Raw genomic sequence first — 19,844 nt, 5'->3', positions numbered from 1 at the left:
AACATTAATTAATTTAATTTATTTATTTGGCTGCATTGGGTCTTAGTTGCAGCATGTGGGATCCTTCACTGCAGTGCACAGGCTCTTTGTTGCGATGCGCGGGCTTCTCTCTAGCTGTGGCGCATGGGCTTAGTTGCCCCACGGCATGTGGGATCTTAGGTCCCCAACCAGGGATTGAACCTGCATCTGCTGCATTGGAATGCAGATTCTTAACCACTGGACCACCAGGGAAGTCCCAATATTTCCCATTTCTTAATACCCTTTTGTTTTCTAGGAGAGTTCCACAACAAACTCCCATAGTTAATTTGTTCATTCTTCCGTGGTTTGAATTTAACAAATCTACCACTGCTACTTTCTCTCTTACTCATTATCTAGACCTGAGTTTGAAAGAAAGAGTTAATGGCTTATGCTGGTTCTCCATCTTGCCCTTTTGTTTCTCAAAAGCATATATTTAAAAGTGTGCTTCATTTGTAAAAATGTAAAAATACTCCCCTTGTTATTTAAAAAGAACCTTTAAGTCTAGTTTTCATTATAAAAACTTAAAGGCAATATTTAGAAGAAACAAAACTAAACTATAATCACCTACTGACATGTTATTTTCTATAGTTCCTTCAAGGTTCTGTCATTTTCATTTTTAATTTCTACTCAGAAAAAAATAAAAAGAATTTTCTACTTTTCAGTTTCCTTAAATATTTATCCTAAAGGTGTCCCTATATGGCTATTCTGCAAAATAATATACTTAAATTAATATAAAAATGTTTAGTATAGCACCTGGAACATGTAAGTGCTATATAACTGATTATCATATATAATGGTCTATCTCATTACTAAGTCAAAATATAATATAACCATTTTTTTCCTGCAGCACACATTTCAGTGATTTCCAATTTTGCAATTATTGTCTATGTTAAAATAAAGAGCTACATATGTTCAAACACTTCCAAACATTTACTATTCAATATTCCTTTTTTAAAGGAATAAAGGCATTATAGCTTAACGGGTAACTACAGTTAGTTCAATGATGACATTTCATAATGCTTATTTTCATTATTAATTGTTCCTTAATGATTACACAGGGATTATCTATTACTTTAGTTAGTTTAATATGTTATATTTACTCTTTTAATACCACCTGGAGATCTATGACATTTTAAGATTGGATTAAAGAATATTTTTAAATACTTCAGATCTGGATTCTACATACTATACTGATGTAGCAATAAATTATTCTTTTACTCTTATGTGTATCTTTTCCTTTCCCTGCCTTGATTTGCCCTTCTTAGTTAGTAAAACTGAAGGGTCCTGATGCTCTTTCTGTTTCTCCTTTGTGGGCTTTCATCTTATCAGTAAAAAGAACTGTTTTGAACCATGATTTCACAGGTTCCTGAAATGTTACTTACTGAAAGATGTACCTCAGATGTAACATGTTTTAAATGCTGGTATATTAAATATTCTTTAAATCTGGTGATTTTCAAAATCTTTCAAATTCAAAATGCAAAAATTATCTGATATAAATACAATGTTATAGGGGTGTGTGTCTCCAGTGAGAAAGAGACAGAGAGACAGACTCAGAGAAGAGAGACTCACCTTGAGTCTATTTATAACTTCAGCCAATAATACTGCTATATACAGTAATATATTCTTTAATACTTATTGAAGCAACTAGCTCCCAGTCCTCAATCTGCTGTTACACTTAATCTCAATAATCCCCTCCAGCTCTAAAATTCTAATGATTTGTTTGCAAAACTAATTTGAAGGATTCTTTTTTTTTTTTTTTTGCGGTACGCGGGCCTCACTGTCGTGGCCTCTCCCGTTGCGGAGCACAGGCTCCGGACGCGCAGGCTCAGCGGCCGTAGCTCACGGGCCCAGCCGCTCCGCGGCATGTGGGATCTTCCCGGACCGGGGCACGAACCCGTGTCCCCTGCATCAGCAGGCGGACTCTCAACCACTGCGCCACCAGGGAAGCCCTCAAGGATTCTTTTAAGTAAAGACAATTCCCTAAACTTCTGAATCTCAAGCCTACACTGCTATGCACAAAACAAGTACTTTTAAACAGCCATTGGTTGACTGACTTTAAACAGATGAAAAAAACTAAAAAATTATCTGTGCACTATAGTAATCATATATCATTTCTGAGGAAATAGCATTTTTAATGCTTCATCAAGTCCAACAAATCAGAGTTGTGCCAAGAGCAAAACATAAATATATGGAAAAATACACTCACCAATGTGTCTAGGCCTACATGCTGCTTTCCCTTTTCTTGATGTGGTCCTAATATCAATTTTCCAGTAGAAAAAAATGGTGTATCCAATGTTTTATATACTTTCAACTCACCATGTTCAACACAAAATTGGTATGTATCTCGTGGCCTTACAAGATCTAAGGGAAAAAAAAATAATATAAGTACAAAGTAATAGCAATGACGTTTCTCTGACACAGCATATACACACATATATAGACATAAACCTGCCTTAAAAAGATAGATGTGATCAATATCACTGACTCGAGCTAAAATGACACAGGTCAGATCCTATCTCTGTCTTACAAGCTGTGTGAACTTAGCCAAGTTGCTTATCCTCTCTATTTGTGCCTACATTTTCTTTTCTATGAAATGGGGTAATAATACTTCATCTATGTTAGAGCTGTGAATATCAAATGACTTAAAGTGTGTAAAGTATTTAAAACACTGGCACAAAGTAAGCATTAGGTAAGTCTTGGCTATTAATAATAACAATCGTAGTATTACTATTTTTCCCATAATAGCTCAGACAGAAAACAAAATCAGCTAAGAGATAAGGATTCCTATCTTTAAAAAGTTTAACATAGCCACAATACAAATGTATCATCATCATGTCAATAAATTCCTTTGCGCTTGCTTGACTGATTATTAAATAACAAGATTTTTATTTATTTATCAGGTAAAGCCTCTAAGTAACCGGAGTTCTAACTGTAGCTCACAAATTACTATATCACTTTTTTTTTTTTTTTTCGGTACGTGGGCCTCTCACTGTTGTGGCCTCTCCCGTTGGCGGAGCACAGGCTCCAGACGCGCAGGCTCAGCGGCCATGGCTCACGGGCCTAGCCGCTCTGCGGCATGTGGGATCTTCCCAAACCGGGGCATGAACCCATGTCCCCTGCATCGGCAGGTGGACTCTCAACCACTGCGCCACCAGGGAAGCCCTACTTAGGAAGCCCTAGGCACTTTTTAATTTCCCTTTTACTTACAACCTTTTCCAGACCTGTAATTAATATATTTTTCTATCATCAGCTTTTGACTGTACTCCCACAGACTACAAGATATAGAAAATACATAGGCTCAAGAAACAAAAACTTATGAATTCTTGACAACACACAACTTTTTTAACCTGATACAGTATAGCAATGTTTTTAGTTAAGACACTTCACTAAACAAAATTCTCTGTGCTTCTACCTCTGTTGCCAAATAAACAATCTGGAATATAGAAATAACTTTGCTACTTAAGATATCAAATGGAACTTATGCCATAGTCAAAATTTTAAGTGTAAATACTGCCTCTCTGGTTTGAGATATCTGTCCTCTGACTTGGGATAAATAGTCCCAAGTACTCACTGGTACAGTCATAAAAGTTGTTAAAATATTTAAATATTTCCTGTATGTATATATTCCCTGGTTGGTAAATAGCTGAGTGTCCCCTACTTAACCCCACCACTCTATAGCCCATCCCTTGGGACCTCCCATGTTGTCCTAGACACTAAATGTTTAATGCCTATTAAGTACAGGAGGAGGCTTCTAGGACCCTGTACCAGCCTTAAGGTTCAGCTTGGCATTTGTTTGGCTGACTGATGCCCTTGCTAGTCATCTCCAGAAAGGTTTTATACCCCCGATACCAATATTGGCATCTCACAGCACCAAAGGCTGTCTAAATCCTGCCACAATCCCCATCTGGTCTCACAGTAAGAGTGTATCCAGGAGTCTGCCAGTTAACTTGCTAGATTTCCCCATGAACAGCCCCAGTAAGAGTGTATCCGGGAGTCTGCCAGTTAACTTGCTAGAGTTCCCCATGAACAGCCCCTGTCCGCTTGTGTCCTCATGGTCAAAGAAGGCCTGGACCCTAATGGTGGAGACAACACTCCTGATGGTAGCACTTGTATCAGAGGACAAATGCATGGTACTATATGTACCCTGGAGGTTGTCTGCCATCAGTTCCCCTAGTGTAGTCCTCATACAGGCTGCTTAGTTGAATTAGACTCTCTACTAGACTTTGGCTCTGAAAGATCTGGGGAGAGAAAGGGAAAGCAGACAAGCCAGACTTCAGTTTGTCCTTATTAGTTGTTAAATTAAGTATTCTCAATATCAACCCTGATCTTACCCATAAGAATAATCTCTCGTGTTTCTGGGTCCTTTACCCTCGTTGGCTGCAAAGGATCTCCCAGAGGTACATTCAGATTTTCCACGAATTTATTCTCTGCAAAAGAAATACCATTGAAATCTTACTTAAAATTCTTTTCCATTAAAAAAAATCTAGTATGAAATACAGCTATGGACAAGTTGTAAATGAAAATTGCCAGAGGCATATCTTTTTCCTGTTTATCAATGACCGCTTTGATAAACAAAAATTCAAAAATCACAATGATTTACCACAGAAGCAAACATCCTAAACTTATTTTCTGACAACTTTTGAATTCTTGCATCATCAAGAAGTTAAATGGTGTTTTGCATATTCTCTAAGAGAGCTGAAGTATACAATACACTTTAAAAAGAATTCTTTAACATGTTTATTTTAACCATAATTCGAGCACAGAAAAGATAAGCTTCATTTGACAGGTCAATTTACTCAGGTGGAAATGTTTTACACTCTGCTATTAATGATTTTTTTAAAAGAATAAAATTAGTTTACTTTCAAAATCTGAAAAAAAGTGGACATTAAAAAGATAATTTACCCTGAAGTAGCAGTATATCTGAAGCTTTTAGAGATATATTTCAAAATTTGCAAAAAGCTACTTCTCAAAGCACTGTTATAAAATAAGGAATAAGTTCATACTTCTTTCATCATTATCAAGACAGATCCTTTTCCTATTAACTATTGTATTGACTCTTCCCAAGTTTCCTTTTGCTTTCCTTTTAGATGATACTTTGTCTGGGGACAGTATTCCACCAATCACAAATCCTCCTGAAATTTAACCAAAAAAAAAAAGGTAAATTATCATACCTGGCAGAGTGAAAATCTTCAAACAAAACTCATTAAATTAATACAGCACATTTCCTTTCAAAGTATCAAAGAATACATTAGTTTTACCACACTCTACAGTTAAAAATTCAAACAACATTTGAATAGAGACAATTTCACTTGTCTCTATCCTAAATCTAGAAGCACTGATGAAACATGACTGAATGATCTCTGTTGCTTGAAATCAAGTCATCAGTGGAAGTGTAAAAAACAAAGAACACAAAGATCAGCAATGAACTATTTATAGTAATCCACATGTCAGTTTAGTCCTTTGACTCAGAAATATACACCAAAAGAAAGGAAATAACTTCACGATAACACTCACTATACTTTCTTTCCCACCCTCTACAATTTTTGTAGAAAAATATAAGAAAATAGAATGAGAATAATAATGGGGAATACTTAATCTTTGACAGTTATAATTTTCTCATGTTCTGATCTAATGCTTCATTTTATGCAATTAAAAACCTTGCTAGGTAGTATAAAAATAATAACACTCTATCAAGCCACATGCTCACCTCAAATTGCTACCAAAAAGAAAACAAATCAGCATCTCTATAGTAATCAGAGAAATCTGGACTTGAATCTATTGTCACATTTTTGGAGGATGATGATTAAATAAGGTAATGTATGTAAATACATAAGACAGCACTTGGCATGTAATGTACCTAAATAAATTGTAGCGATTATCATTATTATTTTGAGACACTAAAGCATAAATTTTACCAGATGGCCTTCCTTGATAATCTATTCGCTCCCCTCTCCAATATTCCAAAGGTTTTGATCGTGTTCTCATGGTCCTGCGAACATTTGGTGTGTTGGAGGGCAATACTGTAAAAAGACATCAGACAAAAAATGCACATATATGTTTAGTTGGATGATACTCTGCAGTGAAAAGATTGATATTACTTTCTAGAACACAAATGCTTTTAGACAAAACACTAGAAAAACAAATTTTAAGACATATTTGTGTTATTAAAGAAATGCCAAGCTACTAGATTGGAAAAGATTTAAAAACATGGTAACATTCACGGTTAATGATGTTAAAGGTACACCGGAATTCTCATATATTGTAGGTAGAAATGTAAACTGATTGATGACAATTTGACAATACCTATAATTGTAATACTGTTTGACGTAGAAATTTCATCTTTAGAAAATGAGTTTGCAAAATATTCACAAAAATGGGCAAAGATATAGGTGTTAAGTACATTCATGGTAGTACTGTTCATAATAGAAACAGAAAAGAAAAAGCAAAAAACAAACTGAAAACCACCTAAATGCTCCACAATAGGAAGTTTATAAATCAGGGGTGGTTATGTATACATGTGTTTGAGTGTATACACACATATCTATTCGTTTTATGTGAACAAGACAAAGTTCTATATACTAAGTTTGTTGGCTACATAATCAACTTCCTATGTTCTTACTTACTTCTGGTTTGCTGGAGTCGTCCAATTCTGAAAGTGGTTTAACAAAATCTCCCAGTCTAACTGTATTGTTTAAATTAAAATCTCCTTGCTTTTCCTTAGTTTTTTTCCTTTACACATTTTAGTTGCTAGGTTGTTTGGTACACAGTAGTTTATGATTTTTCTATCTTCTTCATAAAGTGCTAATTTTATTATTACAAGTCCTTCATCCTGTTCAGCACTTTTAATCTTAAATTTCAATTCACCTAATATTAAAAAATATACTACTTTCTTTCTGTTTATATTAGCCTACTTAATTCTTTGATAATCTTCTATTTTAAAACCTGTTTTAAGTATTTCTTATAAACACATAGGTAAGTTTGTTTTGTTTAACCAAATCTGATAGTCTCTATCTTACTAGAGGAATTCAATCCATTCACACTTATTTAGTATAACAAGTAATACACATCTATTTATTTCTTCCATTTTACTTTATATTTACAGGTTATTTTACATCAGTGATTCTTTTTTTCCCTCATTCTCACTGGTTTGGTCAGAATACCCTTTCTTCCTCCATACCCCAAACCTTGGTCATTTCAAAGTTTACTGTGCTTTTTCACTCTAATATTGGTTACCTTCCCATTCCTGACACTCAACAGTCATACTCATTTCTCCATCATTATATTAAAAACTATATCCCCGGGGCTTCCCTGGTGGTGCAGTGGTTGAGAGTCCGCCTGCCGATGCAGGGGAGACGGGTTCGTGCCCTGGTCCGGGAAGATCGCACATGCCGCGAAACGGCTGGACCCGTGAGCCATGGCTGCTGAGCCTGCGTGTCTGGAGCCTGTGCTCCGCAACGGGAGAGGCCACAACAGTGAGAGGCCTGCATACAGCAAAAAAACAAACAAACCAAAACTATATCCCCTACCAAGATGTTATCGTCTCCTTTTTCTCATTTAGTAAAATGAAACTTTTAGACTACTTTTATTACCCCTCTTCCACTCCTACTCTCCTCCCCACCACACCAAGTTTTGTTAAGATAGTGTGGATTTCAAGCTATCACTGCAAAAATCCTTACTTAGTACTTATAAATCCCCAATCATATTAGCATTTAGTAGTAGACACATCCTAAGGTGTGAGCAATGAGACACACCTTTATATAATCCCCTTCCCTGGGATACATGTGGAACCTATGACACACCCAACACAATATGGCAAAAGCAATGGGAAGTCACTTCTGTGATTACATCATGATCATACATATAAGACACTACCAGGAGAGAAAAATTCTTCCTTGCTCACTTTGGAGAAGCAAGCTGCCATACTGTGAAGGGTCTATGAAAAGGGTCATGCGACAAGGAACTGCAGGTGACCCTTAGAAATCGAGACTAGTGGCCCATGGCTCACAGCCACCAAGGAAACATGTACCTCAGTCCTACAATTCCAAGGAACTGAATTCTGCTAACAACTACATGAGCTTGTGGTGGTTAACAGGACCTCGAGCCTTAGGTAAGATCGTGGCCCAGGGTGAGACGTTGGACTGCAGCCTGTGAAACCCTTGAAAAGAGGACCCAGCTAATTTGTGCCTGAGCTCCTGACCCACAGAAACCAAGGGATAATAATGTGTGTTGTCTAAACAACTAAATTTGTAGTAATCTGGTACACAGCAACAGAAAACAAATATACATGTTTAAATTTAACCACATATATTCAGAAACATTCTTCAGCACTGTTTCCTCTCTTTGAACTCATTTTTTACTTATATGATAGTTGGTTAGATTACCTTACATGGATATTTTACATAGAGGAAGTTAAACTTAATCTTGCGCTATCTGCAAAATAAATTCACTTATCAGAAAGAAAGATATCGTGGCTAGTTAAAACAAAGGACTGTAATGCATTTCTTTTTTTTTTTTTTTACCATCCTTACTGGAGTATAACTGCTTTACAATGTTGTGTTAGTACCTACTGTATAACAAGGTGAATAAGCTATATGTATACATATATCCCCATATCCCCTCCCTCTTGCGCCTCCCTCCCATCCTCGCTATCCCACCCAACGAGGTGGTCGCAAAGCACTGAGCTGATCTCCCTGTGCTATGCAGCTGCTTCCCACTAGCTATTTTACATTTCGTAGTGTATATATGTCAATGTTACTCTCTCACTTCGTCCCAGCTTACCCTTCTCCCTCCCCGGGACCTCAAGTCCATTCTCTACATCTGCATCATTATTCTTGTCCTGCCCCTAGGTTCATCAGAATCTTTTTTTTTTTTTTAGATTCCATATATGTGTGTTAGCATACGGTATTTGTTTTTCTCTTTCTGACTTACTTCACTCTGTATGACAGACTCTAAGTCCATCCAACTCACTACAAGTAACTCAATTTCATTTCTTTTTATGGCTGAGTAATATTCCATTGTGTGTGTGTGTGTGTGTGTGTGTGTGTGTGTGTATATATATATATATGCCACTCTTCTTTATCCATTCATCTCTTTATGGACACTTAGGTTGCAGCCATGTCCTGGCTATTGTAAATAGTGCAGCAATGAACACTGTGGTACATGACTTTTTGAATTGTGGTTTTCTCAGGTATGTGACCAGTAGTGGGACTGATGGGTCATATGGTAGTTATATTTTTAGTTTTTTAAGGAACCTCCATTCTGTTCTCCATAGTGGCTGTATCAATTTACATTCCCACCAACAGTGCAAGAGGGTTCCCTTTTCTCCACAACCTCTCCAGCATTTATTGTTTGTAGATTTTATGATGATGGCCATTCTGACTGGTGTGAAGTGATACCTTATTGTAGTTTTGATTTGCATTTCTCTAATGATTAGTGATGTTGGGCATATTTCCATGTGTTTGTTGGCAATCTGTATATCTTCTTTGGAGAAATATCCATTTAGGTTTTCTGTCCACTTTTGGACTGGGTTTTTTATTGATTTTGAGCTACATGAGCTGCTTGTATATTTTGGAGATTAATCCTTTGTCAGTTGCTTCATTTGCACATATTTTCTCCCATTCTTAGCACTGTCTTTTCGTCTGGTTTATGGTTTCCTTTGCTGTGCTAAAGTTTTTAAGTTACATTAGGTCCAATTGTTTGTTTTTGTTTTCATTCCCTTTACTCTAGGAGGTGGGTCAAAAAGGATCTTGCTGTGATTTATCTCATGGAGTGTTCTGCCTATGTTTTCCTCTAAGAGTTTTACAGTGTCTGGCCTTACATTTAGGCCTTTAATCCATTTTGAGTTTATTTTTGGGTATGGTGTTAGGGAGTGTTCTAATGTGATTCTTTTACATGTAGCTATCCAGTTTTCCCAGCACCACTTATTGAAGAGGCTGTCTTTTCTCCATTGTATATTCTTGCCTCCTTTATCAAAGATAAGGTGACCATATGCGCATGGCTTTATCTCTGGGCTTTCTATCCTGTTCCATTGATCTATATTTCTGTTTTTTTTTTTGCCAGTACCATACTGCCTTGATTACTGTAGCTTTGTAGTACAGTCTGAAGTCCAGGAGCCTGATTCCTCCAGCTCTGTTTTTCTTTCTCAAGATTGCTTTGGCTATTCGGGGTCTTTTGTGTTTCCATACAAATTGTGAAATTTTTTGGTCTGGTTCTGTGAAAAATGCCATTGGTAGTTTCACAGGGATTGCACTGAATCTGTAGATTGCTTTGGGTAGTATAGTCATTTTCACAATGTTGATTCTTCCAACCCAAGAACATGATATATCTCTCCATCTGTTTGTATCATCTTTAATTTCTTTCATTAGTGTCTAATATTTTTCTCTATACAGGTCTTTTGTATCCTTAGGTAGGTTGATACCTAGGTATTTTATTCTTTTCGTTGCAATGGTAAATTGTAGTGTTGCCTTGACTTCTCTTTCAGATTTTTCATCATTAGTGTTTAGGAATACAGGAGATTTCTGTGCATTAATATTGTAACTTGCTACTCTACCAAATACATTGATTAGCTCTAGTAGTTTTCTGGTAGCATCTTTAGGATTCTCTATGGATAGTATATCATCTGCAAACAGTGACAGTTTTACTACTTCTTTTCCGCTTTGGATTCCTTTTCTTTCTTTTTTTTTCTTTTGCGGTACGCTGGCCTCTCACTGCTGTGGCCTCTCCCGTTGCGGAGCACAGGCTCCGGACGCGCAGGCTCAGCAGCCATGGCTCACGGGCCCAGCCGCTCCGCGGCATGTGGGATCTTCCCAGACCGGGGCACGAACCCGTGTCCCCTGCATCGGCAGGCTGTCTCTCAACCACTGCGCCACCAGGGAAGCCCCCTTTTATTTCTTTTTCTTCTCTGATGGCTGTGGCTAAGGCTTCGAAAACTATGTTGAATACTAGCAGTGAGAGTGGGCAACCTTGTCTTGTTCCTGATCTTAGAGGACACGGTTTCAGTTTTTCACCATTGAGAACGATGTTGACTGTGGATTTGTCATATATAGCTTTTACTATGTTGAGGTAGGTTCCCTCTATGCCGACTTTCTGGAGAGTTTTTTCATAAATGGGTGTTGAATTTTGTCAAAAGCATTTTCTGCATCTATTGAGATTATTATATGGTTTTTAATCCCTCAATTTGTTAATATGGTGTAGCATTATTAATTGATTTGCATATACTTAAGAATCCTTGCATTCCTGGGGTAAACCCCACTTGATCATGGTGTATGAACCTTTTAATGTGCTGTTGGATTCTGTTTGCTAGTATTTTGTTGAGGATTTTTGCATCTATGTTCATCAGAGATACTGGCCTGTAGTTTTCTTTTTTTGTGACATCTTTGTCTGGGTTTGGCTTCAGGGTGATGGTGGCTTCATAGAATGAGTTTGGGAGTATTCCTCCTTCTGCTGTATTTTCGAAGAGTCTGAGAAGGATGGGTGTTAGCTCTTATCTAAATGTTTGACAGAATTTGCCTCTGAATCCATCTGGTCCTGGGCTGTTTATTGGAAGATTGTTAATCACAGTTTCAATTTCAGTGTTTGTGATTGGTCTGTTTATATTTTCTATTTCTTCCTGGTTCAGTCTCGGAAGGTTGTACTTTTCTAAGAATGTGTCCATTTCTTACAAGCTGTCCATTTTATTGGCATAGAGTTGCTTGTAGTCTAATCTCTCATGATCCTTTGTATTTCTGCATGGTCAGTTGTTACTTCTCCGTTTTCATTCCTAATTCTGTTGATTTGAGTCTTCTCCCTTTTTTCTTTATAAGTCTGGCTAATGGTTTATCTATTTTGTTTATCTTCTCAAAGAACCAGCTTTTAGTTTTATTGATCTTTGCTATTGTCTCCTTCATTTCTTTTTCACTTATTTCTGATCTTATCTTTATGAATTGTTTCCTACTGCTAACTTTGGGTTTCCTTGTCCTTCTTTCTCTAATTGCTTTAGGTGTAAGGTTAGGTTGTTTATTTGAGATTTTTCTTGTTTCTTAAGGTAGGATTGTTTTGCTATAAACTTCCCTCCTAGAACTGCTTTTACTGCATCCCATAGGTTTTGGGTCATCGTGTTTCCATTGTCATTTGTTTCTAGGTATTTTTTGATTTCCTCTTTGATGTCTTCAGTGACCTCTTGGTTATTCAGTAGCGTATTGTTTAGCCTCCATGTGTTTGTATATTTTACAGTCTTTTTCCTGTAAATGGTATCTAGTCTCATAGCATTGTGATCAGAAAAGATACTTGATACAATTTCAGTTTTCTTAAATTTACCAAGGCTTGATTTGTGACGCAACATATGGTCTATCCTGCAGAATGTTCCATGAGCACTTGAGAAGAAAGTGTATTCTGTTGTTTTTGGATGGAATGTCCTATAAATATCAATTAAGTCCATCTTGTTTAATGTGTCATTTAAAGCTTGTGTTTCCTTATTTATTTTCATTTTGGATGATCTGTCTATTGGTGAAAGTGGGGTGTTAAAGTCCCCTACTATGATTGTGTTACTGTCAATTTCCCCTTTTATGGCTGTTAACATTTGCCTTATGTATTGAGGAGCTCCTATGTTGGGTGCATATATTGTTACAATTGTTGTATCTTCTTCTTGGATTGATCCCTTGATCATTCTGTAGTGTCCTTCTTTGTCTCCTGTAATAGTCTTTATTTTGTCTGATAGAAGAATTGCTACTCCAGCTATCTTCTGATTTCCATTTGCATGGAATATCTTTTTCCATCCCCTCACTTTCAGTCTGTATGTGTCCCTAGGTCTGAAGTGGGTATCTTGTAGACAGCATATATACGGGTCTTGTTTTTATATCCATTCAGCCAGTCTGTGTCTTTTGGTGGGAGCATTTAGTCCATTTACATTTAAGATAATTATCAATATGTACGTTCCTATGACCATTTTCTTAATTGTCATGGGTTTGTTTTTGTAGTTCTTTTCCTTCTCTTGTGTTTCCTGCCTAGAGAAGTTCCTTCAGCATTTGCTGTAAATCTGGTTTGGTGGTGCTGAATTCCCATAACTTTTGCTTATCTGTGAAGGTTTTAATTTCTCCATCGAATCAATTAGATCCTTGCTGGGTAGAGTAATCTTGGTTGCAGGTTTTTCCCTTTCATCACTTTAAATATGTCCTGCCACTCCCTTCAGGCTTGCACAGTTTCTGCTGAAAGATCAGCTGTTAACCTTATGTGGATTCCCTTGTATGTTACCTGTTGCTTTTCCCTTGCTGCTTTTAATACTTTTTCTTTGTATTTAATTTTTGATAGTTTGATTAATATGTGTCTTGGTGTGTTTCTCTTTGGGTTTATCTTGTATGGTACTCTCTGTGCTTCCTGGACTTGACTGTCTATTTCCTTTCCCATGTTTGGGAAGTTTTCGGCTATAATCTCTTCAAATATTTTCTCAGACCCTTTTTCTTTCTCTTCTTCTTCTGGGACCCCTATAATTTGAATGTTGGTGCGTTTAATGTTGTCCCAGAGGTCTCTGACTGTCCTCAATTCTTTTCATTCTTTTTCTTTATTATGCTCCCTGACAGTTATTTCCACCATTTTATTTTCTAGCTCACTTGTCTGTTCTTCTGCCTCAGTTATTCTGCTATTGATTCCTTCTACAGTATTTTTAATTTCAGTAATTGTGTTGTTCATCACTGTTTGTTTGCTTTTTAGTTCTTCCAGATCCTTGTTAAATGTTTCTTGTATTTTCTCCATTCTGTTTCCAAGATTTTGGATCATCTTTACTATCATTACTCTGAATTCTTTTTCAGGTAGACTGCCTATTTCCTCTTCATTTGTTTGGTTTGGTGGGTTTTTACCTTGCTCCTTCATCTGTAACATATTTTTTTGTCCTTTTTTTTTTTTTGATGGGTGGTGCTGTATTCCTGTCTTACTGGTTGTTTGGCCTGAGACGTCTAGCACTGGAGTTTGCAGGCACTTGGATAGAGCCAGGTCTTGGTCCTGAGATGAGGACCTCCAGGAGGCCTCACTCCAATTGATATTCTGTGGGGGCTGAGGTTCTCTGTTAGTCCAGCGGTTTGGACTCGCAGCTCCCACCACAGGAGCTCAGGCACGACCTTTGGCCTGATGACTAAGATCGCACAAGCCTCGTGGCGCATAAAAAAAAAAAAAGAAAGAAAGAGAAAAGGAGCAGTACAATATCAAAGAATAAAAAACAAAATAGGTCTTCCCTGGTGTCGCAGTGGTTGAGAGTCCGCCTGCCGATGCAGGGAACATGGGTTCGTGCCCGGTCCGGGAAGATCCCACATGCCACAGAGCAGCTTGGCCCGTGAGCCATGGCCGCTGGGCCTGTGCATCCGGAGCCTGTGCTCCACAACGGGAGAGGCCACAACAGTGAGAGGCCCACGTACCGCAAAAAAATAAATAAATAAAAAATAAAATTAGAAAGATAAAAAATATATCAGGAAAAATAAAAGTATAATAGAAACAACCAGTCACTGGGGGTTCATCCTGTCCCCGTAGGTGTCCGTGGTCCCCCACCAGTGCCTGGTAGGTGCCCTAGTTGTGAGGAGACATGAATTCCACATGCTCCTAGTATGCCATCTTGACTATGCCTGCCTCTGTAATACATTTCTGAAAGGCTATATATATTATTTTATTCTTCCAGAGTTACATACGTGAGTTGTGGTAGTCAGGTTTTGTTGGGGTTTTTTTTCTCCTTTATATGTAACTTTTCTGTCTGGAAGCTTTCTTCTATCCTTGAAATTCAGGAATTTTTATTCACTTATGTCTAGAGATGTATCTTTTTCATTAATTCTCTCTGGCAGTTGGTAAACTTTCTCAAATTGCAGATCAAGCCTATCTTTACTCCAGGGAAGTTTTAATTGTTTTTGTTTGTTTGTTTTTTGCGGTACGTGGGCCTCTCACTGTTGTGGCCTCTCCCGTTGCGGAGCACAGGCTCCAGACGCCCAGGCTCAGCGGCCATGGCTCACGGGCCCAGCCGCTCCGCAGCATGTGGGATCTTCCTGGACTGGGGCACAAACCCACGTCCTCTGCATCGGCAGGCGGACTCCCAACCACTGCACCACCAGGGAAGCCCAGAGAAGTTTTAACTAGTACTTTCTTTAACTGTTTTCATTCCTCCATCTGTTTCTTTTTTCTGGAAATCCTGTTATTTGCATGTTTTATCTGCTGTCTCCATGTTATTTCCACTGCATATTTTTTTTTCATTGTTTCCATCTTTTTTAATATTTCTGTTCTGATGAATTTCTTCAATGTCAATACCACCTACTAATTCAGCTCTCAACAGAAAATATATTTACTTTCAGTTCATGTACTGACTTTTTAAACTGAAAAATTATGCTTTAGCAACCAGAAAGCCTTCTATGATATAACTAGATCTCTGACAGTACTCATATTTCCTTCATTGTTAAAATTGTTATCCATCTACTACAATGGTTCTAGCACACCAGAAGCTGCCTACTGTTGCTAGGCATAATTCTTGATTTTCCTCTCTTGGGTTGCTGGAGCCCCTGCTCAGGGACACTTTTATTTCTCTTTGCCTACTCTGACTCTAGGCATATTCCACTCCAAGACAAGCATTAAGCACCAAGAAGTATAGCAGCCTCTCTTCACATGGGCCTACAAAATACTAACTGACAAGATGTGAGGTTCTGGTTGAAGCAATTAGAAAAAGCTTCATTCCTACAGGTTCTCTTCAGGTACAAGTGTAGAAGCCTCAAGTATAGGGGGAGAGATAAAAAGCCACTCCAGTTCCACAAAGGTGAGAGGTCCCATGAATCTTGACCAGCAAATATCTCTTTGAAAACCATAGTTTTAATCCTCATGTGAGCCTCTCCATGGATTCCTTAGCTCCCAGCTTACTTATCCTAGTTACTGCTTTGTTTAGGTGTGAACTAGAAAAAACGGGAGAAGTTGTCAGGGATGCCATCTACCTAGCAGTTACATTTTATAGAATTCTCCACCCTAGCTTCTTAGCTTATCAGCTCCCTACTATAGAGCAATGAGTGAGAGGATTACAGGCTTCATAAATGGACAATAAAGAAACTCAGTGGCCTGTGATGATTACCATGAAATTCATGAAAACTAAATACAAGTTTTACTTTCTCTGACAATTAATCCAAATAATATTTTCCCCCTGCCTGAGAAAAAATTAAGTTATATTTAGAAATAAAGGTTTTATAATATGAAAATATTAAGAGAAAAGTAATCTTACCTAATTTGTGATGCACCTTGTTCTCTGGTGTTGAGTTAGACCTTTTTACTCTTGAATCATCTGCAAATTGCAGAAGCAATATCATGAGCAATGGCCACTAATTTCATGTTGAGTTAAAGTGTGCTACTCAGTCAACTTCAGTATAAATATTTTAAAATAAAATTCAACCTGAAAATACATTTTTTTCTTAGAAAATAACAGTTCTTTACTTGGATGCATACTCCTTTTTTTTTATAACATCTTTACTGGAGTATAATTTCTTTACAATATTGTGTTAGTTTCTGTATATAACAAAGTGAATCAGCTATATGCATACATATATCCCCATATCCCCTCCATCTTGTGTCTGCCTCCCACCCTCCTTATCCCACCCATCTAGGTGGTTGCAAAGCACTGAGCTGATCTCCCTGTGCTATGCAGCTGCCTCCCACTAGCTATCTATTTTACATTTTGTAGTGTATATATGTCAGTGTTACTCTCTCATTTCATCCCAGCTTACCCTTCTCCCTCCCCGTGTCCTCAAGTCCATTCTCTACGTCTGTGTCTTTATTCCTGTCCTGCCCCTAGGTTTATCAGAACAATTTTTTTTTTTTTTAGATTCCATGTATATGTGTTAGCATACGGTATTTATTTCTCTCTTTCTGACTTACTTCACTCTGTAGGACAGACTCTAGGTCCATCCACCTCACTACAAATAACTCAATTTCGTTTCTTTTTATGGCTGAGTAATATTCCATTGTATACATGTGCCACATCTTCTTTATCCATTCATCTGTCAACCTGACAATACATTTTATTACTCCCTTTGCTTTTCACTGCTGAGAAATGAAGGCTAGTGAAAATCAGTATAATATGTCTCTAGATTTTGCTACAGTGAATATATCTTAAGACGATAACAGTTACAAGTAACAAAAAACAAACAGGTTTTCTATTGCTTGTGGCCTTTAAGTGAAATAAGCCACTGGGTGGATAAAAATGCAAGGAGTGATAATGAATAATTACTGTGTTAATAAAGTAATCTATGATTCTTAAAGTTGTAAATAGTGCAACCATACTGAATTTACTTAGCAGTGTGACAATCAGGTCAAGAGTTCTAAACTTTAGTGTGATAAATAGCATCTAAACATAACAACCATCAATTATTTCCCTTCCTATGCACAAACGCTGTTCTTTATCAAGAGGCAAAGTTTAATTGCCTTCTCCTTGAATTACCACTGGCCTTAGTGAGTTGCTTGACTAATGGAATGCACAGAAATGACATTCTGGGACTTTGAAAGCTAATTCCTCAGAACACATGCAGGTGCCACCTGGATCTCTTGGAACTTCAGTCTGAGGAAAGACAGCCATCATTATGAAGACTGATTACCCCAAGACTGCCATGCTGTGAGGAAACCCAAGATAACCAAGTGGAAAGGCCATGTGGAGAAAAAGAGATGCTTGGCCAGCCCCCAATTATTTCAGCCACCCTGGCAAGGTACCAAATATATGAGTAAATAAGTCACCATGGATTTCCAGTCCAGCTGATATTTCAAGTGACTCCAGCCCTAGCAGCTTGCATCTAACTACAAATGCATGAGAGCCAAAATGAGAATTGCTCAGCTAATAAACTAAGTCAACCCACAGAACCATAAGAGCTAAATCGACTGTTGTATTAAGCCACTAAGTTTGGGATGTTAAGTTATGCAGCAATATGAAACTAGAATACTTAATATCCATGAACCATCTTAGATTTTTAATACAATTTTGTGTGTAATATACATTTCCTGAAAAGCAGGTCTACGTTTTCATTACATTCTCAGCTAAAGAGTAGGTTTCTTTTTTGGGATCATGAAAGTGTTCTAAAATTTACTGTGGTGACAATTATAAACTACTGAATTATATACTATAAATGCATTAATTGTATGGTATGTGAAGTACATCCCAATAAAGCTATTCCAAAAAATAAATATATATATATACAATTTCCCTTGTACTTCCCACTATAACAAGTAGAGGATTAATCGTTCTTGGAAATTTTCCTATAGCAGTGGGCTCTGGAGGCAACTGTGGGAGACAAGAGAAGGAACAAAGCAAATGAATAAATATACTGAGGATAATGGGAGCCAGGCTTCTCACTATCCTTGAGAAAGGATTTATTAAAATGGAAAAGGGAGGGCTTCCCTGGTGGCGCAGTGGTTGAGAGTCCGCCTGCCGATGCAGGGGACACGGGTTCGTGTCCCGGTCTAGGAAAATCCCACATGCCGCGGAGCGGCTGGGCGCATGAGCCATGGCTGCTGAGCCTGCGTGTCTGGAGCCTGTGCTCCGCAACGGGAGAGGCCACAGCAGTGAGAAGCCTGCGTACCACAAAAACGAAACAAAACAAAAATGGAAAAGGGAAAGTCGAACATGCTGGACTGGAGTTGGAGGTACTGATGTGAACTCATGGTTTCTAAATACAGAAACACCTCAGAGATATTGAGAGTCTGGTTCCAGACCACTGCAATAAAACAAATTTGGCAATAAAGTGAGTCACATGAATATTTTTGTTTCCCAATACATATAAAAGTTATTTTACACTATAATGTAGTCTATTGTGTGCAAAAGCATTATGCCTAAAAATCAATGTATCTTACTTTATTGCTAAAAAATGCTACATATCATCTGTGCCTTCTGCAAGTCACAATGTTTTTTTACAATAGTAACAAAGATCACCGATCACAGATTACCATATTAATGAAATATTGTGTTAATTACCAAAATGTGACACAGAGATACTAAGTAAGCAAATGCCATTGGAAAATGGTGCCAATTGACTTGTTTGATCAGGGCTGCCTGCCGCAAAACTTCAATTTGTAAAAAATGCAAAATCTGTGACACACATTAAAGCAAAGAGCAATAAAGCAAGGGATGCCTGAATAAATACAGAAAGAAGATACAGATGCTTGTGTATGTACCGTGCACATATATATGTATGTGTGTGTTTATCTATTTCCTATCTCAGTCCACTGAGAGAACCTAAAAGCCGTGATATCCCAGTAACAATGAGTACACCAAGCACCCGGATCTAAGTTTCTAAATGTCATCCCTCCACTAGGTTCCTTTGGAGAAATAACTGATTCCAGAGTAGAGGCAGGGGAAGGAGCCTGGAACATCTTCTGCCAAAAAATAAGACAGTATTCAAAAAATGACAGAAACATGACAACAGGTCTCAGGAACCAGTTGAAAGGATGTCTCCTTCTGGCCAAATTTGGCACAACTTGAGTACCAGAATAAATGATAAAGATTATAACCCACTGAATAAAATAGGAACCCAGTAGTAGTCCATAATAATATAAATAAATGAATAATGAATAAATAAATGGGGAAGGAGTAAGTAAAACTATTTCTTATAGGATGCCAACTAATTAACAGAGAAGAAATTAGGGAAATAGAAAATAGTAATTTGGTACCACCATTAGCGGATTCAGGTGGGAATATTCAAAAGATGTTAATATTGGTACAGAGGTTTGAAAAGGGACAAGTTACTAAAATAGAATATCTTTCCACAAAATACTTATCAATTACCAAAGAGAAAAACCCTGAGTGGAGAAACCTGGCAGACAATAACTTGAACAGGTGATGAAGATTAAAATCACTAGTA

General features: G+C 37.6%; 1 protein-coding gene across 3 annotated transcripts in view; it reads right to left on the bottom strand.

Annotated features, from left to right (window-relative positions):
• Positions 1-19,844, bottom strand: part of CENPC (centromere protein C) — a 91,216-nt gene that overhangs the window by 4,632 nt on the left and 66,740 nt on the right. For 2 of the 3 annotated variants that reach the window (XM_024747700.1, XM_024747703.1), the window contains exons 13-17: positions 16,226-16,285; positions 5,934-6,038; positions 5,022-5,150; positions 4,350-4,445; positions 2,225-2,379 (exon numbers count right to left, since the gene is read on the bottom strand). In XM_024747700.1, coding sequence (XP_024603468.1) covers positions 2,225-2,379; positions 4,350-4,445; positions 5,022-5,150; positions 5,934-6,038; positions 16,226-16,285 — 545 coding nt within the window. The remainder of the gene's footprint in view (positions 1-2,224; positions 2,380-4,349; positions 4,446-5,021; positions 5,151-5,933; positions 6,039-16,225; positions 16,286-19,844) is intronic. The other variant, XM_024747702.1, reaches the window with a different exon arrangement.

Source organism: Neophocaena asiaeorientalis, unplaced genomic scaffold (assembly GCF_003031525.2).
Source record: "Neophocaena asiaeorientalis asiaeorientalis breed wild unplaced genomic scaffold, Neophocaena_asiaeorientalis_V1.1 scaffold429, whole genome shotgun sequence".
Taxonomy (NCBI): domain Eukaryota; kingdom Metazoa; phylum Chordata; class Mammalia; order Artiodactyla; family Phocoenidae; genus Neophocaena; species Neophocaena asiaeorientalis.
The sequence above is the reverse complement of the archived record's forward strand: the minus strand, read 5'-3'. Positions and strand labels throughout refer to the sequence as shown.